This window comes from Stenella coeruleoalba (genome assembly GCF_951394435.1).
Source record: "Stenella coeruleoalba genome assembly, chromosome: 20".
NCBI lineage: Eukaryota > Metazoa > Chordata > Mammalia > Artiodactyla > Delphinidae > Stenella > Stenella coeruleoalba.
In genome coordinates, this window is record NC_137166.1 from 17,823,150 (window position 1) to 17,850,173 (window position 27,024).

The 27,024-nt window shown below is 42.4% G+C and overlaps 1 protein-coding gene across 1 annotated transcript in view; it reads right to left on the reverse strand.

The window, feature by feature from the left end:
• Positions 1 to 27,024, reverse strand: part of TANGO6 (transport and golgi organization 6 homolog) — a 176,824-nt gene that overhangs the window by 8,496 nt on the left and 141,304 nt on the right. The window contains exon 17 of the mRNA XM_079906387.1: positions 24,616 to 24,729. Within this exon, the coding sequence (XP_079762513.1) occupies positions 24,616 to 24,729 (114 nt within the window). The remainder of the gene's footprint in view (positions 1 to 24,615; positions 24,730 to 27,024) is intronic.

Genomic DNA, 27,024 nt, shown 5'->3' on the forward strand with positions numbered 1-27,024 from the left:
AGTTACCAGATCTCCTTTTTTAGGTAACTGAGTGTTAGGCAAAGACTCCTTCTTAATTAATGGGTCTATCTTAGCAACCCACCCTGGAACGGCTTCTCCCCAATCCCTGTAGCGCTTGGGATCCCACACATCACAGGACTTCCTCTGGACTCCCCAAGGATCAAAGCTTCCCGCCAGCCAGGGACTGTCACCAAATCCCATGGATCAGGGGCTGAATACAAGGAGAGTTCAAAGGTAAAGTTACTCACAGGAGCCTCTGTGGTGGGCAGGATATAGGCAATCCCACAGAGGAAACCTCTCATTAAGAGTTCAACACACCTGCTCTTCATCCCCCCACGCATCAAGGCCCCAGGACTGCAGGGAAAGGTGGAGGTGGAGGGTGTGAGTGGGGTGGGCCAGGGATATCTTAAAGAAGTACCCGGATTCCTAGTCTGAAAACTCTTTGGAAAGGGGTGGGGTTCAGGTCCTTTATTAAAAGAATTTAGAGTGTGAGTGCAACATGCACACACACACTTTCTCTCCTCCTTCCCTCCCCCTCCCTTTCCAGGAGCCAGTTCCCTGGAGCACACGAAGCTGATGCTTCAGGGACAAGGGCAGTCTTTAGGGTTAGACGTGGCTTGGCAAAACATACTGAAAAGGGGACCGTGTGAGCAAAAGACTGCCTTGGGCACACAGGTGCACTTACAATGGAAAAGCAGGAAAACAGTGTTTGACTTTCAATGAGCTTGACCCCGAACACACCCAGAGTGGTTGCTGTATCTCTGCATTAAGACCTAAAGAAGAGGGCTTCCCTGGCAGCGCAGTGGTTGAGAATCTGCCTGCCAATGCAGGGGACATGGGTTCGAGCCCTGGTCTGGGAAGATCCCACATGCTGCAGAGCAACTAGGCCCGTGAGCCACAACTACTGAGCCTGTGCAGCTGGAGCACTAGGCCCGTGAGCCACAACTACTGAGCCTGCACGTCTGGAGCCTGTGCTCCGCAACAAGAGAGGCCGCAATAGTGAGAGGCCCGCGCACCGCGATGAAGAGTGGCCCCCACTTGCCGCAACTAGAGAAAGCCCTCGCACAGAAACGAAGACCCAACACAGCCAAAAATAAACATACAAATAAGTTAATTAATTAAAAAAAAAAAGACCTAAAGAAGAAATACATGATGGATATCTTTCTTCTCTTTAGTTCCTAAATTTATTTATTTGATTATAAAAACAATATTAACCACAACCCAGAATATCTGGGAAACAGAGGAAGGAAAAAAAATCTTTAGTCAGACTACCTCTCTAACACAAACTCCATTAGTAAAGACATTTAGCAATTAGTAGATTTATTTACATTTGAAATAACTTTAATATTTTAAAAGTCACACTTCTAAATGGAACTCAGGTGAATGAAACTGCTATTCTTTGGTATTATTTTGTGAGATCAATAAGACAAATGGTGATAGATGAGACATTTACAGAAATAAGAATTCCAGAAAGCGTGATCTAGCAGAGGACTTCCCACCTATACTTCTGTAATATTTAGGGAAAAAATGGGTTACTAAATATAAAAGAATTAAAAAGTTAAATGCTAGCATACACTAATTGTACTTAGAAATTCAGTCTTCTATAGAGCTAATAGAATTGTGGCTCCCTTTGTGGCTAAGAAGTAAGTACTAGGCACAAAGACAAAAACAGACAAAGAACAGGGAAGTCAGACATCGAAATAAAAGGCAGGAGCCGACATGAGAAACAAGTGGACTGGAGTTGGTGGCTGGAGACCAGCCTGGCAGACAAAAAGATTCTCTAGATTGGGGCCCAGAAGAAGAGGAGACCCCAGAATCCAAATAATTCTGTTTAAAGACACGCTGAAATAAGCATTAGGTGTGGTATAAGGAAGCTGTAGGTCCACCTCTGAGAACGCTCATTTTGACCACTGTGCTTCCATGTTATAACCAACATACAGCTTGGTGGCTGAGGGAAGTGAGAGTGAACAGAAGAGACTAGTTATGGGACAGAGTCAAGGATCATAAGCAGAGCACAAGCCAGCTGACATTTCCCGAACTGTGTGCAGGAGACCATGCTCAGCATGCTGGGTGATGAGGGCCAGCTCCAGCCTTCAGGAGCTCACCACCATCTGGGGGAGACAGACATGGACAGTCGAATCTAATGGTCTGCTGGCAGGCGAATCGGGTGAAGTGAATCCCAACACCCCAGTTATCAGCTGCAGAATCTTGAGCAAACCACCTCGGCTTTCGGAACCCCGGAGATCTCTGTAAAATGGGAATAACACTGCCTCCTTTGAAGGTTGTTGTGAGAATTACTGTCTATAAAGATCCAAGCACAAGGATTTGCAAGTGATGGCTGCTGCAGAAGCGGCACTAATACTGTGATCTCTGCAAGGGTCAGGACTGTCAATCTTGCTGCTCTTCTATCACTGAAGCCTCGAGTACAGCCTGGCATGCAGCAGCTCTGGCATGTAGTAAACCTTTGACAAACAAATGAATGAACGAACATATGATAACAATAGCTAATCCTCACATAGTACCTATTATGTGCCAGGTGTGGTTCTAGGCATTTTATCTATAGTAATTCAATCCTCACAACAACACAACAGAGAGAGGTACTGTTATTATCCCCAATTTGCCCACACAGCTAGTGACAGGTGGAGGCAGGATTCAAACCCTGGCAGCCTGACTCAGAGCGAATGCTCTTTATTAACCACTATATTATTCTGCCTCTGCAGGTGGTTATTATTTTCACTACCACGAAGTGGGGAGCAAAAAGCACGTAAAGCACTGCCTACCTTACAAGTTTATTGTGAGATCAAAAGAGATAATGCATATGAGAGTACTTTGCTATCACAGCGTGGTGATCAATAATTCAAAGTATCATTGCTACTATTATTCTGACACTGAGGTAGTTGGGTTTACCACCAAGCGGCTAAGAAAATGAGGGGAAAGGCACGGCTCTGAAAATGAAAAATAGAGAGCAGGAGCCAAAGAAAGAGTGCTCAGGAAGATGAATAAATGGAGGAGAGTTAGAAGAAAAGGGAAGGGCTGTAAAAGAGGGGAAGAGACTCCATGCAGTGTGATGTGGTATCAGGGCCAGAGTCGGTACCTGACGGTCGGGAACACCGTCTGTGCCACTGCACAGAGCTGAAAGCACCAGCAAGGACTCTCCTGGACAAGCAGAGAGCAGCTAGGCTCTGAGGTCTTGGAGGCGAGCAGCCTCTCTAGGATAACGGGCAGGAAACAAATAAATTGGGGAAGCAGAATGGAGGTAGACAATCTGGACCTCATTCAGGGTGCTCTGGTCTAAAGAAGAATAAATGCTTTACTGATAAAACCCCAAAGTTCACTTTGATGGGTCTGTAAAAAAGAAGTCAGGACCAATTCAAACGGAAAGACCAGGCTTTTGAGACACTTCATTGAAAAGCATTGGGTGGGTCAGCAAAGAAAGACAGGATTACTAATGTCTAAGAGATTCCTATCCATGCCTGACAGATAGAGAATCTCAAACATGCTGAAGTTCAGGGCGGCATTCCTGTTAACTGGAGGTTACTGAGCTTTTCAAAAACCTTTTATTCCTAAAGTATTTTTCTCTGCTAGACCTAGAGATAAATGGCATTTTTACCCTTTCCAGATTGTGTCTGGCTGTTAAATAAGGAGGGCATCTCAAGTGCAAGTTGGAGATGGGTGGGGAGGGGATGAGGGGGGTATCATGCATGATTTTCATTGAAGAATAAGGGGGAAATTTTAACTGGTTATGTGCCCAAAATGCTACAGGGATGTAGACAGTCTGGGCAGTTTAAGGACAAACACCAAGATGGCCTTCATGGTTAACCCCTGGGAGGGGTGACAGCTCAGGGATCCTAAACAGAAAGTAGGTGCTGGGACTCTCCACTCGCTGCGGCAGGGACGGGAGCAGCAGCCGCGGTGGCTCTAGGAGCAGCGGTGGCAGCATCTCTCAGAATGTCTTTAAATAGCAACCTGAGGAAGGCAGCAGCTTTCCTACACCCCCACAGGCATGGAAACAGAACAAAGAAGGCAGGGGAAAATGGCCGGAGGATGTACAGAGGCAGCAGGCTGCTGCTTGTAGAAGTGATGGGGCGCTTTGTCCTTAGAAGGTGATTACAATCCCAGCTTTCAAATTGTACTCAATTACCACGTCTGGGGGGAAAGGGCTTCATCTTTCTTGGCCCTCGAAGCTTCCCTGCTGAGGGAGCACAGTTCTGCTCCCTTTCTGCACCTAACGCCTCCCACAAGGGATTAGACATCGCCTGCAAAGGCTCACTACTACCATTTACTGAGTGTTTACTACGCTTCAGTCACTGCGCCAAGCCCTTCACGCACATTATCTCATTTAATCCTACGAGGTAGGTGTTATTAGGCCCAGTTTGCAAATTAGGGAAAGGGGATTTAGAGAGGTTTAGTGATTTGCTCAAGGACACAGCTAGAATTCAAACCTGCATCTATCAGGTCTAGCTGCAAACCCTGTTTTTAAACACGTGCAGTTAACTAGGAAATCCAATACACAGGAGGATGCTATGGAGAGAATTTGACCTTTTCCCTGCACCATCAAAGCAGTTTATTTGGATGGGGCCCAGTTAGGGAGGAGGGGGAACAGCAACTGGGCTGCTGGCTGACTGCAAGGTTTGGGTTTCCTCTGGAGCACTGGTTTGCTTGGGGCATCCTGCATCACCCCAGGCTCACCCGGCTCACACAGCCTCAGGTCCAGCTTGATTGGCCATGAGGGAAGTGCAGGCCACTCTCCTTAGGGGTTCTGCTTAGTGGAATTCAGTGCTCTGTGCAAGATGCCTCAGGAACAAACGGTTATAGTTAGACCAAAGGTCAGAGAAAACCACAGTCACTGACACATCAGAGGCTCTGGTGGGGTTGGTAGTATGTGCTAATATACACATAGCATAGAATAGACGTGGACTAGGCTGGAAAAAGCAACCTGCCCACCCACACCGAAGTATGGCTACAAAGCCCAGACTCTGCCTCTGAGCAACACCATCATTCTAACATAGTGATTCTCTACCTTAGCTGCACAGTACGATTCCATGGAGAACTTTTAAAACGCCTGGGCCCCCACCTCACATGTAAGAATCAGAACCTTAGGGGTAGGGGCTCAGGGCTTAAAAAAAAATTTTTTTTTAATTTCTTTTTATGCTCTCCAGGTGACTCTAATGAGCAGCCAGGATGCAGCAGTGCAGCATGTTAGGAAAAAACACTGGGTAGGAGACAGTAAGAGATATGTCATGGTTTCCAAAGAAGGGATCACTACAACAACTCTGCCCATGAAAAATCTAAGTGCCAAGAGCAAGGGTGACAGGATTGGGACATGACCTGCTGCACTTCTTGGAATTTTCTTAACTATCGACAACCAGGTTTTTATTTTCCAGCAAGGGGACTGGGTCAAAATCTTTTTTTTTTTTTTTTTTGTGGTACGCGGGCCTCTCACTGTTGTGGCCTCTCCAGTTGCGGAGCACAGGCTCCAGATGTGCAGGCTCAGCAGCCATGGCTCACGGGCCCAGCCACTCCGCGGCATGTGGGATCTTCCCAGACCAGGGGCAGGGCACAAACCCGTGTCCCCTGCATCGGCAGGCGGACTCTCAACCACTGTGCCACCAGGGAAGCCCCCAAAATCATTTTTGATGCACAAATTAAGACTGCATCTTTTTTCCAAAATATTTAAAAAATATGTTCTTTGGGACTTCCCTGGAGGTCCAGTGGTTAGGGCTCTGCACTTCCACTGCAGAGGGCACGGGTTCGATCCCTGGTTGGGGAACTATGATCCCACATGCTGTGCGGTGTGTCCAAAAAAAAAAAATTCTTAAACATGTGTATTGGAGTGTAATTCTGAAGACACAGAAAGTTACAGGCTCCCAAAAGGCATCTGTAAGAAAGTGAAAGGATAAAACGCAGGCAGCTGCCTCCTTTACTAGGTTAGCTGTAATTATGGCAGAAACCTTCACACAGATGGGAGGAATTAAGGAAAATACATGTGCTAAAATTTTGACAGCAATGTACATATATACATATATATATATATATATACACACACACACACATTGAGTGTGTGTGTGTGTGTGTGTGTGTGTGTGTGTGTGTGTGTGTGTGTGTGTGTGTGTGTGTGAAGCCAAGTTTTGAAATGCAGACAGTTCTGGCTGCTCGTCAATATTCATTCTGTCACTGTGCCTCAGGACTCCCTCTCCCAGCTGATTTGGGGACAACATGTCTACAACCCAACTGCAATGAAAACTTTAGGCGTTTCCAAGTAAGGAAGGTAAAATTCCCTCCTAACGAGAATTTGTTTGGACAACTTCTGTTCTTGGGAAACCTGAACAGAAGAGTTCGGGAACTGGAAGAGTTTGGAAGCCCCAGAATTTCCAGTTTAAGATCTAAGAAGTCTTTATTGCAAAGGCAGGTACAAAGAAACTTAAGAGATGTATTGTCCCATGCCTCTTAGAGAAGAGGTTTCATGCACTCTCTCAACAGACATTTATTAAGCATTATTCTGTGCAAGGCAGTGTGCTAGATTTGGGGAACATAAGAATGAATGGAAAAGTAGTAAAATTCAGAGACAGACAGGATGGTGACTGCTAGGGGCTGAGGGAGGGGGAGAGTTAGTATTTAATGGGTACAGAGTTTCAGTTTTACACGATGAAAAAAGTTCTGTGGAGGGATGGTGGTGATTGCAGCATAAAAACATGAATGTACGTAATGCTACTGAGCTGTACACTTAAAAATGGTTAAGATGGTATATTTCATGCTATGTATATTTTACCACAATTTTTTTAAGAAGTGACTGGTGTGTTCAGGGGCTGTCCCCTGTTGACATCAGATGTGAACAAAGCATTACAATATCTACTCTAGTCTTGAGCTGGTATTTAAAGTACTGTAGAGCCTGGAGAAAGGAGGATTAATTTTTCCTGAGAAATGAGAAAAGGCTTTTAACATTTAGAGTCCTAAAGGATGAACAAAAGTTTATCAGATGGACAGGTCGGGGGCAGGAGGAGAAGGCATTTGAGGCATAAGAAACAGTATGGACCAAGATCTGGAGGCAAGAAATAGTACGCAGACTATGTAGAGCTGGCACGAGGTTCTGAGGGCTCATGAGGGGAAGCTCAGGAGAGACAGTTATAAAGTCAAGCAGGGTCCAGATTATAAAGGGCCTTGTATGTCATATTAGGGAGCCTGGTCTTTATCTTAGGAACCACAGGGAACCACTGAGAAAAATGTTACCTGAGGACTGGACTTCAGCAGATTTGCATTTCAGAAAGATCCCTCTGGCTGCTCCCTTACCATGCTGAGTAACTGAATAGCTGCCGTTCAGGAGAATTAAAGAGTAGAAGAAAGTCCCAGTGGTTAAGAAAACAGAAGTCCTAGGAACCCAGGTTTGTCCCAATATACTTGTAACAGTTTACCTCTTCCTCAAGTATAATCTCAGGCCTGTTCTAATTAGTTCCTTCAGAATAGCCAAACTGGCAGTAAAACTGCCTGGGTTTATACTCAGCTCTCTTCTGTCTGACCTGGGCATCTAAATGTAAACTTTCTGGACCTCAATTTTCTTACCTGTAAATAGGGTTATAGGCGTATTTATCTCACAGGGTTGTTAGGATTCAATGAGATAATGCATGTAAAGAACTCAGTGCCCTGCCTGGCATACAGTAAGCTCTTAATACACGTTAGTTACATTATTAAATACTAAACCTCAGAGAGCATGAAATTTATTTGGAGCAGATTTGCTAAGAGCAAACAGTGGGGCGATAAGCAATGAGCTGGAACAGACCCCAGAGCATCAATCCAGACTGTCATTTTAAGTCACCCCAAGGAAGGTACACTTAGTCAGAACTCCTCCCTTTCAGAGGATAGAGCAAAGATAAGTGGGTTTTGCAATCCAGAGGCCCATCTGATTATTAGCACAATCACTCTCAGAGGAAGAATAGATTCCCAATCAAGCTGCAGGGCAGGAGGCAAGTCCTAAGACTCTCACTTCCCAGCTTGGCAGTCCCAGAGGCATTTGGTCTCCTTCAGTTTTTCCCAGCTCCCTGCCTTTTCAGTTCTGTGTCCATTATGGGAAGTTGCTGGATGGCATAGTCCAGTTTGGCCCATGATTTTGGCAAGGGCTAGTGGAACATGAGGAAGAGTAAAAAGGAAGCCAGAGCTGTTTCCTCTCTCTGCTCTCTGAACAGTTCACACTGTCAGGTACTGGGAGGTCAGGGCATCTGGGTTCAAGGCTGGCCTCAACATTCCCCTCTCCCTGCTCCATCGTTCTCGGGGACAGACAGTAAATAAGCTGTAAGGAGAGAGTCTGACCTGTTTTCCTTTTTGGTATCAGGTTTCCAGGATCTGAAGCTGCCTTCTGTTAGCCATGATCTTTGCAGGAAATGCCCAAGTGACTCAGTTCCTGAGTCCTTCAGATGACAGTCACAGAACGTGTGCGCACAAGTTCTGGAACCATACTGCCTGGGGTCATCTACCGTGCTGCCACTTACTAGTTGTTGAACAAGTTACTTATCTTCTCTGTCTTAGTTTCCTCATGTGTAAAATGGGGATATTAGTCATACCTAAATGGGATCATTATGAAGATTAAATGAATTAATTAAAGCACTTAGATATATGTGCTACCATATAATAAATGCTCAATAAAAGTATTTTTGCCAGGTTTTAATATACACTGAATTTTTCAGGAACACAAGTACCATATGAAGTGAGAGGAGATAATATTTTGATTTGTTTGGAATTTTACAGAGAGAGTTTACCATTTTGGAAAATCAGGCTTACTCAGTGTACTTCTGAGTTGCCAGTACAAGATATTTATTATTAATTTGTATTTGTAGCTGTTACATTCATGATGATTCTACATATAAGAGCAACTGAATAGTTCATTATATCTTAGAGTTGGCCTAGACATTTATATATTAAAATATGTTATTTTATTATAAACTAGCATTCTTTTATTCCTTCTTTATATTATAGTTGGGACATTATATTGATTTTTAAAATATACATGTAGGTTACGTAGCTATACATTTCATTTCAGGAGAATAAAAAGGGGAAACTCTAAAATATTCGTTATAATAATTTGTAACAATAAAAGTACGTTGGAGGCTTCCCTGGTGGCGCGGTCGTTGAGAGTCCGCTTGCCGGTGCGGGGACACGGGTTCGTGCCCTGGTCGGGAGGATCCCACATGCCGTAGAGCGGCTAGGCCCATAAGCCATGGCTGCTGGGCCTACGCGTCCGGAGCCTGTGCTCCGCAACGGGAGAGGCCACAACACTGAGAGGCCCACATACCGCAAAAAAAAAAAAGTATGTGGGGTCTGATCTGATGCTGCTGTTTCCAAACCTGGTGCTTATCTTGTGCTCCAGCTCACCCTGATGATGTTACCTAAGACATCCTTGATAAAAAGATGAATCTTGTTGCAGTGGATGAGTGAATTAAGTAAGAGGAAGAGGGGGAGATACTATACTTCCATGAGCACTTGGCCAATGTAAGCTCCCAGCAACAAGTGGAAACGAGTGCTAATTCTTCCTGGCATTAGCTTTGGAAAATCAGAACTGCAGTCTCTTCATGAACTTCGTTTCCTCAATTCATAAAATAAGATGGTTGGATTATTTCCCAAAGTATGTTCCACGGAACATTATTACTTGGCATGCTTATAATGAAAACAGGGTTCCTTGGTAAATGGCCGAGGAACTGAGGAAACTGTTGATTTTAGCTGCAAGGCTTCTCAGACCCCCTAAAAGGCAAACATGCACCAAATGTCGAGGGGAGTGTACAGCTGTACACAGCATTTTCCAAACTTATTTGACCATGGAGACCTTATGTCAAAGAAGCAACTCATGGGGTTAATAAGCCAAAGGAAATTTTTGTGAAATATAAATGAAATAGTCTCTAAGGCCTCTTACAGCTGTAACGTTCCAAAATTCTGTGCTTAAATGACAGTACCTTCTTCTTGGCCATTTTATTTTTTATTAATTTATTTTTTTGACTGTGCCGCGTGGCATGTGGGATCTTAGTTCCCCAGCTAGGGCTCGAACCCGTGCCCCCTGAAGTGGAAGTGCGGAGTCCTAACCACTGGACTACCAGGGAATTCCTTCTTGGTTATTTTAGATCAGATTAAGAAGGGTAAGGAGAAAGCTATCCTACAGAAAATAAAATAGCATCTGATGCAGAAGAGGAAGACGAACCAAGTTCTAACATATGTAAATCTATGTAAATGATTATACGGAAGAGGCAGAAAGGGAGCAGTTTTAAATGCTAGGTCTTCCAAACTGTCACTTATGTTATCACTAGAAAAAGCTGAACATTTATATTTTAGCAGAAACAGCAGAGTACTGAGTACTAATCTTTTCAGTTTTACTTCTTAAATCCATCACTAATGTCATATGGATTTGGCCAAATTACTGTTGAGGAAATCTACGGGACTATGCCCTACTCCTAGGCACCGGGCCCAGGCTCTCCTCTCACAAATGGCTATGGTGGAGGCTGAACACGGTTTTACACAAACCAGCAACCCCATACACCCCACCTGGCCCAGCCAAGTTGGTTGACTTGGGGATGGGCATCTGATCTTAGCTGGAGCATTATGTCTCTTCCCTGGAATTTTTGCATTTGGGGCCAGAGAGGGAATCTCTGAGTGTTGGATGTTAAGATGCCACAGTGGGCCATCGTCAGTGGTCATGTTGCTGTCACAGGAAAAAACTGGACTCCAGTGCGAGAGAATGAAGGCGAAATGCAAGAGAAGCAGAGACAAGAGGTGCAGCATTTCAGTTCCTGACTCTAAGAGTCAATGACGACCAGATCTATCCCAGCTTTTCCCACAACAGTGTTGTTCGGCCCTTCTTTGGATTCGGTAGGCTAAAAAGTTCTCTTTGCTTAAGCTAGTTCAGACTAGGTTTCTGTTACTTAAAACCAGAAGAGTTCTGACTCTTGTCACACATGTCCTCCACACCTACTTTCTCCATCATTAGAGAGGGAAGAATGGAGGCTGCCTCCTGAAAGCTGGCATGTTAAACACATACAACTTCCTTGGCAGTCCAGAGGTTAAAGACTGCACGCTCCCAATGCAGGAGGCATGGGTTTGATCCCTGGTTGGGGAACTAAGATGCCACATGCCACATGGCGTGGCCAAAAGGAAAAACAAAACAAAACACATTTATGGGACTTCCCTGGCAGTCCAGTGGTTAAGACTCCATGCTTCCATTGCAGGGGGCGCGGGTTTAATCCCTGGTGAGGGAACATAAGATCCCACATGCCACACTGTGTGGCCCAGAAAACACCACCACCACCAACAACAAAACACATACACACACCATTGCTCCCTCCCTCCCTTTCCTGTCAGGAAAGGGATTAAAAAATGGCATTAAGTTATCAGAACAAAAAGAACTAACAAGGCAATGGCAACACAAGTTTAGATCCTAGAAAGCAGCTGAATGAATCCTAGGGTCATGGTCCTGATTTGCCCAGGTTAGTATGGTTTACATCTGCTATGCTGGTATAATTATTAATAGTGTCCTCTTTCACTCTCAAAAGTGTTCTGGTTTGGATGGTAAATTGATTCATTAAACCTAAGAAGCACAGAAGCAAGCCTAATGTACCACAGAAACATTGAAAAAAGCAGCAAATCAAGTTGAAAATAGTAGTTGCTGATGGGGAGTAGGAATGGAGGGTAAGAAAGGAGCATGGGGCTATGGATCTTTGAATTAGCTTTGTAATACTATGTATATGAATAACTTCTTGGGAAATTAAATTAAATTAAAAAACAAATACACTAACAATAAAAAGACAAATAACCCAATTAAAAATGGGCAAAGATTCTGAAGAGACATTTCTCCAAAGAAGATAGAGAAATGGCCAACAAGCTCATGAAAAGATGCTCGACATCTTTAGCCATCAGGGAAGTGCAAACCTAAACTATATCACTTTACTGAAAGCCTTCCCGCTAAACTCTGGAACAGGACAAGGATGCCCACTCTCACCACTTCTATTCAACATACTATTGGAAGTCCTAGCCAGAGCATTCAGACACGAAAAAGAAATAAAAGGTATCCAAATTGGAAGGGAAGAGGTAAAACTGTCATTATATGCAGATAACCTTGTACTAAATATAGAAAACCCTAAAGACTCCACATAAAAACTATAGAACCAATAAGTGAATTCAGCAAGGTAGCAGGATACGAGATTAATATACAGAAATCTGTTGCATTTCTTTAAGCTAACAATGAAATATCAGAAAGGGAAAGTAAAAAGAAAAAATCCCTTTTAAAATCGCTTTAAAAAAAAAAACAACTTAGGAATAAACCTGACTAAGGAGGTGAAAGACTTATATGCTGAGAACTATAAAACACTGATAAAGAAAACTGAAAATGACTTAAAGAAATGGAAAGATATTCCCTGTTCTTGGATTGGAAGTATTAATATTGTTAAAATGGCCACACTACCCAAAGCAATCTACAGATTTAATGCAATCCCTATCAAATTACCCATGACATTTTTCACAGGACTAGAACAAATAATCTTAAAATTTATATGGAATCATAAAAGACCCAGAATTGCCAAAAAAATTCTGAGGAAAAAGAACAAAGCTGGATGCATAATTCTTCCAGACTTCAGACAATACAGCAAAGCTACAGTAATCAAAACAGCACGGTATTGGCATAAAAACAGACACATGGATCAGTGGAACATAACAGAGAGCCTAGCAATAAACCCACACACCTATGGTCAATTAATCTTCAACAGGGCTTCCCTGGTGGCGCAGTGGTTGAGAGTCCGCCTGCCAATGCAGGCGACACGGGTTCGTGCCCCGGTCCGGGAAGATCCCACATGCCGCGGAGCGGCTAGGCCCGTGAGCCATGGCCGCTGAGCCTGCGCATCCGGAGCCTGTGCTCCGCAACGGGAGAGGCCACAACTGTGAGAGGCCCGCGTACAGCAAAAAAATAAAATAAAATAAAATTAAATTAATCTTCAACAAACTCCTTCAAGAATATACAGTGGAGAAAAGATAGTCTCTATGACAAGTGATGTTGGAAAAGCTGGACAGCAGCATGCAAATCAATGAAGTCAGAACACTCCCTCACACCATACACAAAAATAAACTCAAAATGGCTTAAAGACAAATATAAGACACGACACCACAAAACTCCTAGAAGAGAACATAGGCAAAACATTCTCTGACATAAATTGTAGCACTGTTTCCTTAGGTCAGTCTCCCAAGGCAATAGAAATAAAAGCAAAAATAAACAAACAGGATCTAATCAAACTTATAAGCTTTTGCACAGCAAAGGAAACCATAAACAAAATGAAAAGACAACCTACAGGATGGGAGAAAATATTTGCAAATGATGCAACCAACAAGAGCTTAATTTCCAAAATATACAAACAGCTCATACAACTCAATAACAAAAAGATAAAAAGCCAATCAAAAAATGGGCAGAAGACGTAAATAGACATTTCTCCAAAGAAGACATACAGATGGCCAAGAGGCACATGAAAGGATGCTCAACATCACTGACTTTCAGAGAAACGCAAATCAAAATTACAAGGTTAAAAAGAAAAACTACAATGAGATATCACCTCACACCAGTCATAATGGCCATCATTAAAAAGTCCACAAATAATAAATGCTGGAAAGGGTATGGAGAAAAGGGAACCCTCCTACACTGTTGGTGGGAATGTAAGTTGGTACAGCAACTATGGATAACAGTATGGAGGTCCCTCAAAAAACTAAAAATAGAATTGCCATATGATCCAGCAATCCCAATCCTGGGCATATGTCCAGAGAAAACTATAATTTGAAAAGATATATGCACTCCAATTTTCACTGTAGCATATACAATAGCCAAGAAGACATGGAAGCAATCTAAATGTCCATCAACAGATAAATGGATAAAGAAGATATGGCAACATATATACAATGGAAGTCTACACACCATAAAAAAGAATGAAATAATGCCATTTGCAGCAACATGGATAGACCTAGCAATTATCATACTAAGTGATATTTGACAAAGACAAATATCATACGATAACACTTATATGTGGAATCTAAAATATGATACAAGTGAACTTATTTACAAAACAGAAACATTCACAGGCATAGAAAACAAACGTATGGTTACCAAAGGGGACAAAGGGGAGGAGGGATAAATTAGGAGTTTGGGATTAGCAGATACAAACTACTATATATATAAAATAGATAAACAACAAGATAAACAACTTTATAGCACAGGGAACTATATTCAGTATCTTATAATAACCTATAATGAAAAAGAATATATATATGTATAACTGAATCACTGTGCTGTACACCAGAAACTAACAAACTATACTTCAATAAAATTTAAAATAAGTATAGATGTTCCTTAAAAAACTAAAAATAGAACTACCATATGACCCAGCAATCCCACTACTGGGCACATACCCTGAGAAAACCATAATTCAAAAAGAGTCATGTACCACAATGTTCATTGCAGCTCTATTTACAATAGCCAGGACATGGAAGCAACCTAAGTGTCCATCATCGGATGAATGGATAAAGAAGATGTGGCACATATATACAATGGAATATTACTCAGCCATAAAAAGAAACGAAACTGAGATATTTGTAGTGAGGTGGATGGACCTAGAGTCTGTCATACAGAGTGAAGTAAGTCAGAAAGAGAAAAACAAATACCGTATGCTAACACATATATATGGAATCTAAGGGAAAAAAAAAAAGGTCATGAAGAACCTAGGGGTAAGACGGGAATAAAGACACAGACCTACTAGAGAATGGACTTGAGGATATGGGGAGGGGGAAGGGTAAGCTGTGACAAAGTGAGAGAGTGGCATGGACATATAGACACTACCAAACGTAAAAATACATAGCTAGTGGGAAGCAGCCGCATAGCACAGGGAGATCAGCTCGGTGCTTTGTGACCACCTAGAGGGGTGGGATAGGGAGGGTGGGAGGGAGGGAGACGCAAGAGGGAAGAGATATGGGAACATATGTATATGTATAACTGATTCACTTTGTTATAAAGCAGAAACTAACACACCATTGTAAAGCAATTATACTCCAATAAAGATGTTAAAAAAATTTTTAAACAAATAAATAAACTACACCACTTTATACCCATTAGGATGGCTATAAATCTAGTAAATGATAGACAATAACAAGTGTTAATGAGAATGTGGAACATATGGAACCCTCATGCATTGCTGGGGGAAATAAAAAATGGTGCAGCTAGAAAACAGTCTGGCAGTTCCTCAAAAAGCTAAACATGAAGTTACCATATGACCCAGCAATTCCACTCCTAGGTATATATCCAAGAAAACTGTAAACATATGTTGCACAAAAACTCGTACACAAATGTTCATAGCAACATTATTTAAAATAGCCAAAAAGTGAAAACAACCCAAATGTCCATCAATGAATGCATGGATAAACAAATATGCTAGATCCATACAATGGAATATTATTCAGCCATAAAGAGTAATGAAATCCTGATACACGCTACAATATGGATGAACCTTGACCACATTATGCTAACTGAAAGGAGCCAAACATAAAAGGTGGCATATTGTATAATTCCTTTTACACGAAATGTCTAGAAAAGGCAAATCCATAAACAGAAAGTAGGTTAATGGTTGCCATGGGTTGGAGGGAGGGGGTAATGAGGGAGTGACTGCTAATGAGTATGGGGCGTCTCTTCAGGAGTAATGAAAATGTTCTGGAATTAGATGGTGGTGATGTTTGCACGACTTAAAGAATATACTAAAGCCCCTGAATTGTAGACTTTAATTTTAAGGATATAAGGTATAGCTCAATTTAAGAAATTATGTAAGAAAAAGCTACAAGGTGATGGGGAGAAGGGGATATAATGCTACTGATGAACAGAGCACACTCATTCTACCCTCCTTTGGGTCAGCAGCTGCGGCCTTGCAGAAGTGTCTTTGTGTGCCTGGACCTGGCCTTGCCTCTCTTCTGTTCACCAACTGCCCTCAGGTTGGGTCTGTCTCCAGCCTAGTCCTGCTCCTCTCTTGACACCCTTCCAGTCCTGCTCTCTCAGATCCTGGCTCGGATCCTGGGACAAATACGCTACTGAAAATGCCCCTGATAATCTCCAGGGTTATCTAGCTGCAAATCCTCTTTACCTCAGGGGTTTAAAGGCATGACTTCTGAATTGCTACCCCATATAGAAATCTTGTATTTGAGAGATGGTAGAGATCCTTAGAAAAGCAAGCATTCATTAAATGACTAAACATCTGGTTTTTGTTGTTGTTGTTTTTGTGTTTTTTTTGCGGTACGCGGGCCTCTCACTGTTGTGGCCTCTCCCATTGCAGAGCACAGGCTCCGGACGCGCAGGCTCAGCAGCCCAGCCGCTCCACGGCATGTGGGATCTTCCCGGACCGGGGCACGAACCCATGTCCCCTGCATTGGCAGGCGGATTCTCAACCACTGCGCCACCAGGGAAGCCCCAACATCTGGTTTTTAATGTGTCAGAATGAACATTTGAAAAGTTGTGCTTCTGGTCTCACTGGGTCTTAGGAAGTAAAGAAAGTCATCACGATTTTTTGGCAACACTTTGCCAGAGAGAAGTGACGAGAGCTTGCTATTTACAGAGAAAGTATATGGCTAAACAGGAACTGGAACTCAGTACAAGTCTGTATTCAATTAACCAGAACGTCGCTTTAAACATTCTCAGCATGGGAAATTTAACCGGTTACTGCTTATTGTATATTTTCACCTATTACTGGTGTAATTCTTTGCCTTAAAAATAATCTTTACCTGCTCTTTCTTTAAAAAAAAGTAAGCATTTTAAGGCACACAACACTACAGCCAGCTAGAGCACAGCACAGGCCTTAGAGACACACAGCCAGGGTTTAAACCATCTCTGCCACTTACTAGCCATGTGAGCGTGAGTGGTTTGCTTAACCTCTGAGGGGCTTCCTTTAGTCATCGGTAAAATGAGGGTAACAACACCTACCCCTCAGAGTTCCTGAGAGAATCAACTGAGACAACACAGTAACTCAATAGCTCAGTGCCTGCTTTATGAGAACAGACAGCATTACTATTGTTATTTTGTGGTACCTTATCCACTGCTTCCTAGTGGTAGGCAAAAAAAGGGGGAAAACAGTGTTGGAGGTCAAATCAATTCCAAACATGTAAGTCCTTTTGGTTTAATATCTACAAAGCTTCTAAGTTCTTATGCATTTTCCCAGTCGAGTTGGTGTCCATCATGAGGAGGAACAAGGTGACGTATGCAATCATGAGATGCTTGCAGAGTTGAAAGGCTGGATTCCATGTAACAGAACCTGCCTTCCAAAATCTGAGATGACCAATGGTGAGGGCCTGGCATGATAAAGTGTAAGGTTCTAAAGTTCCAGCCATGAAAGAAACTGCCTATTCATTTAGATTGAATATAAAATTATCTTTGGTGGGTTTTAAACAATCATTCAAAAACCCACCAAATCTATGGACCAGACAGTAGTAGTGGTTGTGGTGGTGGGAGTGATAATAATAATAACAACACCTCCACTATAATCATCGTTGTTGTCTTTTATATTTGAGACACTCCACTCAGAACAGGCTCTTCTCAAGATACAGCAATAATGAACAGATGGAGAAGCATAAGCACAAGATAGAAAGGACTATGGAATGCTAAGGGTCTGTTATGGGTTGGATCATGTCCCCCGCTCCCCCCAAAAATGTATGTTGAGGTCTTAACCCCCAGTACCTCAGAGTGTGACCTTACCTTATTTGGAAACAGAGTTGTTGTGATGTAACTAGTTAAGATAAGGTCATACTGGAGCAGGGTGGGCCCCTAACCCAATATGACTGGTATCCTTACAAGAAGAAAGCCATGTTTACATGACAGAGACATACAGGGAGAATGCATGTGACCACAAAGGCAGACATTGGAGTAACACAGCTGCAAGTCAATAAACACTAAGGATTGCCAGCAAACCACTGGAAGCTGGGGAAAGGCAAGGAAGGATTTCCCTACAGGCTTCAGAGGGAGCATGGCCCACCTTGATTTGGGACTTCTGGCCTCCAGAACTATAAGTAAATATTTGTTGTTTTAAGCACCCGATTTGTGGTACTTTGTTACAGCAGCCCTAGGAAACTGATATGGGGGCCTAAGAGGATTTTTTCTTCTAAGATTGAAATGCAGCAACAGCAAGGAGAATGTCTAAGAGTGAGTCAGAGGGAAGTGTCTGTAGGGGAAGAAACATTTATAAACTTACAATATATTTTAAAATCTCTCTATGCCTCTGTCTCTACGGCATCGTAAACAATAACCAAAAATGCTAAATTCTCATTAAATGCCATTTATCAATACTACCAATATGTAAACACCCAAGCCTGGGACAGTAGCAGATGACCGACAGAACTGCTGCCCTGGTCAACTGGCCGTAGCCTTATGCTCCCAGGAAGGAGCAATGCTCCTTAATTTCGGTCTGAAATGACTCTCCCAAGCACTTTTTCAAAGTTTACAAGAGGAGTAATTATTACCTGGATCCCAGTCATTTTAATATAAATGTTCTTTTCATTTGCTCGTCACATGGAGCCTTCGATCTGTTAAAAGGAGCAGTGTCTGTGGAACTAGCTCTGGGAAGGAAACTGGGCTCATTTAACTATATCCATAGCACACACACACACACAAAAAAAACCCCACAACAAATGCTCTCAAAATAACTTTCAGGGGCTTCCCTGGTGGCGCAGTGGTTGGGCGTCTGCCTGCCGATGCAGGGGACATGGGTTCGTGCCCCGGTCCGGGAGGATCCCACATGCCGCGAAGCGGCTGGGCCCGTGAGCCATGGCTGCTGGGCTTGCGCGTCCGGAGCCTGTGCTCCGCAACGGGCGAGGCTGCGACAGTGAGAGGCCCGCCTACCGCAAAAAAAAAAAAAAAAAAAAAGGGAAGAAAAAAAATAATAACTTTCAGGATAAAACAAAACCAAAGGAAGGAAAGTTTCCATTCAGTCTGTCCCTTCACTTATAACTTGCTGCTTGTGCTGTGTCGGAGATTAAGTGCCACATCCTCCGTCAGGTCCTAGTTCTCAGTCTGGACAGACAAGCACAAGGTGAACCCAGGACGCATGCACTGATCTTTTTGTACGGACCATGTGTAACTGCTGTCATTAAACAAGCATAATATCATACACAAACTATTTTCTTTTTTTTTCTTTTTAGCCACAGTTTGCTTTCTCTCACAAAGAAGTAGGAGAGTAACTTCCAACTGCACAAAAGTTAGTGAAACCACTATTCCTAATGTTACTAAGAACAGGCTTCTATCAACAGAATTCAATATTGGACTCGAAAGAAGGAATTAAAAAACATTCTTGGGTGGAAGGCTGGATTTGGCTGTGAACCTGATTCAGCCATCAATTAATAATTAATCCCAAACTCTTCCCCCTGAAGATGCTTCCAGGTTTTGCTTATTTTTGAAGATATGAGATGGTGTTAGGGTTGGCTGTCATCTTGAAGGAATGAATTCTAAAGCCTACTATTTAACTCTCACTAGATAGAGTAGAGAATAGATTATTCTTTTGTCATTTAAAATTAGGGATTAGGCACTTCCCTGGTGGCGCAGTAGTTGAGAATCCGCCTGCCAATGCGGGGGACACGGGTTCGAGACCTGGTCCGGGAAGATCCCACATGCCGCGGATCAACTTAAGCCTGTGCGCCACGGCTACTGAGCCTGCGCTCTAGAGCCTATGAGCCACAACTACTGAGCCCACGTGCCACAACTACTGAAGCCCGGGCGCCTAGAGCTAGTGCTCTGCAACAAGACAGGCCACAGCAATGAGAAGCCCACGCACCGCAACGAAAAGTAGCCCCCACTCAACGCAACTAGAGAAAGCCTGCATGCAGCAACGAAGACCCAACGCAGCCAAAAGAAAAAAAAAATTTTTTAATTAAAAAAAAAAAAAGCAAGGGAGAAAGTTTCAGTATTAAAATGTCACCATACTTAGTCACTACAAAACCTTGTGTGAAGTTCTCCAGTATTTCACAGTTCTTCTAAGAAGTCAACTTTCAGTAAACTATGCAGAGGACTGTAGTAGTAATTACCTAAATAAATCTAGAACTATGGTCAACCCCAAATCACTGATTCTTAAGATAATCATTTTTTTTCCATTGTACATACAGTTGATTCTCATTATTTATGGTAGTTGTGTTCTACAAAGTTGTGTGAACTGAATTAATGGATACTGAACCACTGCTCCTAAGGGAAATACCAAGTTAGGATTCTGAGAGCCTCTGGTCACACCAAATCACTCATTCAAAAATCTTTTTCTTGAAAATCAAAACTACAGTGAGGTACCACCTCACACCAGTCAGAATGGCCATCGTTAAAAAGCCTACAAATAACACATGCCGGAGAGAGTGTGGAGAAAAGAGAACCCTCTTACACTGTTGGTGGGAATGTAAATTGGTGCAGCCACTATGGAGAACCAGTATGGAGGTTCCTCCAAAAACTAAAAATAGAGTTGCCATATGATTCAGCAATCCCACTCCTAGGCATATATCCAGACAAAACTATAATTCAAAAAGATACATGCACCCCTATGTTCATAGCAGCACTATCTACAATAACCAAGATATGGCAACAACCTAAATGTCCATCAACAGATGAATGGATAAAGAAGATATGGGGTATATATACACTGGAATATTACTCTGCCATCAAAAAGAATGAAATAATTCCATTTGCAGCAACATGGATGGATTATCATACTAAGTGAAGTAAAGTCAGAAAGAGAAAGGCAAATACCATATGATAGCAATTCTATGTGGAATCTAAAATATGATACAAATCAACATATCTACCAAATAAAAACAGACTCACAGATACAGAGAAGAGACTTGTGGTTGCCAACAGGGAGGTGGGGTAGGGGAGGGAAGGAATGGGAGTCTGGGATTCGCAGAGGCAAACTATTATATATAGGATGGACAAACAATAGGATCATACTGTATAGCACAGGGAACTATATTCAACATTCTGTGATAAACCGTAATGGAAAAGAATACACACACACACACACACACACACACACACATATGTATGTATATACATACATATATATTTTTTTAAAAAACGGAGTCACTTTGCTGTACAGAAGAAATTAACATTGTGAATCAACTATACTTCAGTAAAATTTTAAAAATATATTTTTCTTTTCTTTCTGTTCTCCACACTGGATAATTTCTATTGCTCTACCTGCAAATTCACTTATTCTTTCCTTGGTCATCTCCATTCTGCTTTTAATTCCATTAAATTATTTTTTTAAAAATCTCAGATATTATAGTTTTAGTTCTAGAACTTCAATATGGCTTTTTTTTTTTTTTTTTTTTTGCGGTACACGGGCCTCTCCCGCTGCGGAGCACAGGCTCCGGACGTGCAGGCCCAGCGGCCATGGTTCATGGGCCCAGCCGCTCTGCGGCATGTGGGATCCTCCCGGACCGGGGCACGAACCCGTGTCCCCTGCATCAGCAGGCGGACTCTCAACCACTGCACCACCAGGGAAGCCCCAATATGGCTTTTTAAAAAAAATTGTTTCTATTTCTTTGCTGAGATTTCCTATCTTTTATTTAACTGCAGGCATATTTTTCTGTTACTTCCTTGAGGATAATTACAGTAGCTGCATTAAATTCCTTGTCTGATAATTCTAACATCAGGATTATCTTGGGGCTGGTCTCAGTTAATTTTCTTTTCTACTGGGAATATGTTCCATTTTCCTGGTGTTTTATATATTGAGTATTTTGGGTTGTATCCTGGGCATTATGAATGTTATGTTATGGAGACTGGACCCTGTTCTCCAATTAGTGCATTTTTTTTTCTTTTTTTAAAAATCAGGTAATTATCTTGCTTGGTTTACGGGTCAGCCAGAGATGTGGGCACACAGAATTTAGGAATCCTCTCTCTGGATCTTTCCCTTCCAGGATCCCCCCTTTCTCTCCTGTAGCTGTGGTTCCCCCAGATTCAGTCTTCTGGTTCCCCAGCCCCAAAAGACTGTGATTTCTCCACCAGTACCCCTAATGCACTGCACACCTCCCTAGACATAACCTGCCCCTAGGCTGAAAGCCAAGAAAATGGGAACTTACTCTATACAGCACCTCTCCTCTAAACATGGACACTCCATGAGAATCTGCCTGCTTCTGACCACTCTTTAGTGTCCTCGGCTAACTACTTACTATATTATGTCCAGAGTTCATAGTTGTTATCTGAACGAGGGCCAGTCTGGTAGGCTGTTGCTCAGTCATTACTGTCCCAGTTATTCATTATTGTCTTTGGAATGAATTTAGGAATATGGATGTTCTAAACATTTACAATTCTTAGAATAAACAAGTCACCTTGCAAAGACTTAACTTGGGAAAAGCTGGATAGTTAGGCACAATTTTCTCATGCTGTCGCCCAGCTCATCTCCTCCACGATGAGGAGGGCTGTTCTTAACTCTGAGGCCAACAGAAGGTACAGACAGGTCTAAACATACCTCCTTCTCCTGGGTGTTCCTCATAAATTCAATTTTCAGCAAAGGTAAGGTAGAATGAGCTTAAAGGGGGTTCCCTTCTGGCTTCAGGCTATACTTGGGAATCAGTGAATAAACAGATAACGATCATAAGGCCAAAACAAGGCTAAGCAGAGAAAATTAGTGTTTTAATAAGAAAGTGAATGCTGTATTTCCCTCCAATGTGGATATTCTGGCTATCTGCAAATGGGAAAGAGGTGAAAGCTACCTCATCAGTTGGGGGTGGTAATGTCTTCCCCCTCTCTGATCCCAATCTATCTCCTGATTTTCTGGACCTCTACCTCTTACTGGGCTCTCTGCTTTCTTTTCAAGCTGCCAGAACCACAGTCTCTTGGTTGGCACATCTACGAGCAACAGAGAATTCACTGAAACCTAGGATTATCTTTTGGCACTCCACAGCTTGAGAGATAGTGATTAGAAGGAAAAAAACAAAACGAAACTTCAACAACAAGGTGGCATTTTCATTTCAGCTGTTCCTGGGGGCAAAACAGAACAGTAAAGAAAATCTTAGATTGAAAGCTTTGTGGTTATCTCTGCTTCTCATTAAAGTGCCCCAATTATAATCACACCTACGATTACAAGATTTAACACACCTGGTCTCAAGGATGCGGCAGGAAGAGGAATCATACCCTCATCCCATCCCGTTTCCTTTTCTTTATTCACTGAGTAAGCACGATTTATAAATTCCAGTGAGTGCAGACTAGAGGTGGTTTGGAGAACAGAGGTTTTTCATTCACATGGCTTTTTCAAAGTGGCAAAAATCTTCCATGGCCTCAAATTATTTTAGTACTGGTGAGACAAGCAGTGTTGCTTTCATTGGCTACACACTGATGTGAGAAACCTGGATAGAATTTCTTTCTATTTCTTCTCTCACCTTACTAACCAGACAGTTTGCTCTGCTATGGACACACAGACACACGCACACACACTCTTACTGAGTAAGGGTGTGTACACTTACAGAGTTTCTAAGATTTATTTTAAGAGTGTTGTAACTCAAATTTTAAAATAAATTTTGAAATAATTTTAGATTTACAGAAAAGTTGCGAAGACAATAGAGAATTCCTGTGTACTCCTCACCCAGTTTCCCCTATTGTTAACAACTTATATAACAACGGTATATTTGTCAAGAGTTGTGTAGATCTTGACAGTGGGTAAAAAACACTGACTCTTTCTTAATTCCATTTCGTACAGCAGATTCTCAACAAGAGCAGTGTGTACCCTAAAACAAGTACCTGAGATATCAAGTTATGATCTCTATGTCCCCCACTCCTATCAAGGTCCTAGATAATTACTAGGGGATAACGCTTGTACAAAAATGGTGTCAGGAACTTGATATGGCAAAATTCTAGCATGAACAAAGCCATGTGTCTGACAAAACACTTTTCTAATGGCTTCAATGACACTTAGTTAAATACTGATGTGCCAGCCACAGACGAGCATTGTGGATGCCAGGAAGTGAATTATTAATGCAAACTCTCTTTATAAAGTCAACTGGGAATGAATTTCCATTAAAATCAAGAAGAAAATTAATTTAGAGGTCACTCATTCTCAGCATACATATGGATATATAAACCTTCTTCCTGGACTGTCCACACACTGGGGAGAAATCCAGCCAAACCCACTTGGAGGAGGAATAAAAGTTTAATTTATGCACAACTAAAATCTCATGGATTGAACTCACAGCTAGAAAGGAAACATTTGAAATGAGGCCCTTTAGTGATTCTGTAAGAACAATGAGATGAGTCAGGAAGACAAATCACTCAAGTTCAGGCTATAGAGGCAGGCTTGGTGCAGTCCAGCTAGCTCACCCTGGAACCTGTCCCTCTGAGGGGAATGCTGGGACCCAGAATCTCAACCTGTAAACTTGTGCCCTGGTTTTTCTGCAGTGGTTAGTGCGCAGTCTGCCTAATATGATACAGAGGAAAAAGAGACTCACTGAAGATGCAAACAATACAATCTGCCTGCAAACAATACAATCCCTGCTGACTGATTCATCTGTATGAATTCATCCGGGAAAAAGGTTCAAGGCCTCCCCTGGTGAAAGGAAGACTGATGAACAGATAAAGAACAAACAGGTAGGGAATTTGCAAATGGTAAGAGACTGACTTACCTCAGTAGCTTTCTGGCTGAGTCCCCGAAGCAGCAGCACAATCACATGGACAGCAGCTCTGCGCACCTGAACTTCATGGTCTGTTTTAGCCACAGCAATCAGACAAGTTGTTACCTAGGAGAGTAAGGGAAAAAGAAGTGAATAAAAATCAGGATTGCACAATTACCTAAAACCTTTCAACTGTGTTCCATATTCTACACATTCATCACAAACAATCTGGCTTAGAGTGGTGGGTTACTTCCTCATTCTCCATGAAGAGGGAGAGATATAGTGGTAGAGATCTTGATTTAGTCTGGCTTTTCTGGAAAGGGGCAAAATCTGGTTTGGAATTCAGGAGGGAGACTAGGGAGTGGGAAGGAATACAGGTATATAATAAAGGTGTGGTCAAAGGTGAATATTTCCTCAAAAGTGGGAAGAACTGTTACTTGCCCCACTCTGGGGACATCAAATTGAAGGAAGAAAAAATGGTTTGAAACACAGTGGCTTCTAGGGACGGAGGACCATGGAGATTTAGCTAAGTAGGCTTCAGAGTTCAAGGTCTGGCATGAATATCAACGTGCCAACTGATGAAAGTTTCAGCCCAGGGATAGAGAAATACATAAATATTCAAACTGATCTTCTTCTACCGTGTGCAGACGTCCTGGTACACTACAATTCTAGTGTACACCCACGTGAGTTACCAGGGGCCAATTGCTGAGACTCCCTGCCTGGGATTCTTCATTTGTGGAATGGTTCTTTCAGTGCTCATTTACTTTAGAAGACAGCTCTATAACAGAAAGGACTTACAAATTACTTGCAAAACATGGTAATGTTTACTTGCAGATATATAGCTGATAATTATATGTCATAAAATGAGAAAATTTCTATATCTTGTACTAGCCATCCTGCCCCCACCCTGCTCTGGGTAGACACAAAAATATTCTAAAACCTCCATAAAGAGATAACATTAGAAAACAACAAACAGCAACAAACCTTTCTGAGGTATTTGTGCAAGAATGAAAAGGTAAAAACAAAAATTTTGAAAGTGTGACCAATGACAGAAAAAATCTGAAGGTAAGTCTAAATTTCAGTTGGTCTCTCACATACTTTGTTATGTGATTTACTGTGTGAGTGTATATCTTGGCCAACTGTGGAAGGCTTTCTAACCATGATAAGAAAATAGCCAGATTGTGTGCTTGGGAACATGTATAAATACATATTATGTTTAAAGAATGGTTTTTTAAAAGGTTTAAAAAAAGAATCCAGGCACAAATGAGGAAATAGGCTTGTGCAGAAATTTTAACTATGCAGGTTGTATTTTTCACAGCTTTCAAACAGTTGGGCATAGTTCAAAGTGTCTAATTAATCAGTGATGGCAAAGGGATTAGAAGAAGTAGCTTGTTCTTAAATATAATTGCATCTGTGATGCACTGGCATTTAATCAAGTTGTACATCTATTAGACAAACTTGACGCTTACAAGTGAAGGGAAATCCCAGAAAAGCTCAACTCTTTGGGGGATGTTTTTCAATAAGATCCAGCAAGCTGCTTCTGCTTTTGACCTGGAACCCTGACTCGAGGTCATCAGTGGCTTCCATGCCTCTAGCATTAACAGTAGAAGCAATTCAGTCCTAGGAGGAGTCCCTTGGGTGACCTCCAAACAGGCAACAATATAATAGGTACCTCCACTTGCAGGCTTAGTATTTAAGAGGTAAGAGCTGAAATCAGAGAAACAAGTTAGAGCTAGGTTGAGTCCTTCCTGACACATAAAAGATTAGCTTATTCAGTCTGATAACTAAAGTATGAAAGCCAGCCCAGAGCCATGTAATGCTCAGACTCCCCCAAGCCTTTTTCCTGCTTCCCTCTAGGTTTAGTTTTGGGCCCATGTTTCCACATTTGGCGGGCAAAAGCCTCCGAGCCTGGAATCCCACCGGTGTCCAGCTTTGCCACCTCTGTTCTGCCTCACTATGCTGGTGGGCCATGCCTCTGCCTCAGGGCTCAGTGTAGCACCAGCTCTGACTGTCGGGCATTTATTCCACAATCAGGAGGGGCAGAAGCACCCTGGCTGGAAAAGGGCTTCCCCTGCAAGGCCAGTCCCTGCATGCCAGTGCCGCCCTGCAGGTATGACCGGGAGGAGCTGGCTGTTACAAGCCCTACTGAGATCAGCTGGAATGGCCTCCTGCTCTTAGTGATTTATGCACCAGATTGTACCAAGTCCACCTGCAATCAGCCATCCAGGACAATCAGGAAGAAGCCTGTGAACAGAAGAGTTCCTGGACCTTCCTCAACACCTCTGTCACAGGACCAAATCCCATGAAAGGAACAATGTTCGGTTGTGCAAAATGTTTTTAAAGCACCAGAATTTTAATATGGTCTTGCAGATATCATTGAAAGATAAGAACAGCCTCTGTTCATGTCAAGCTCCCACAACC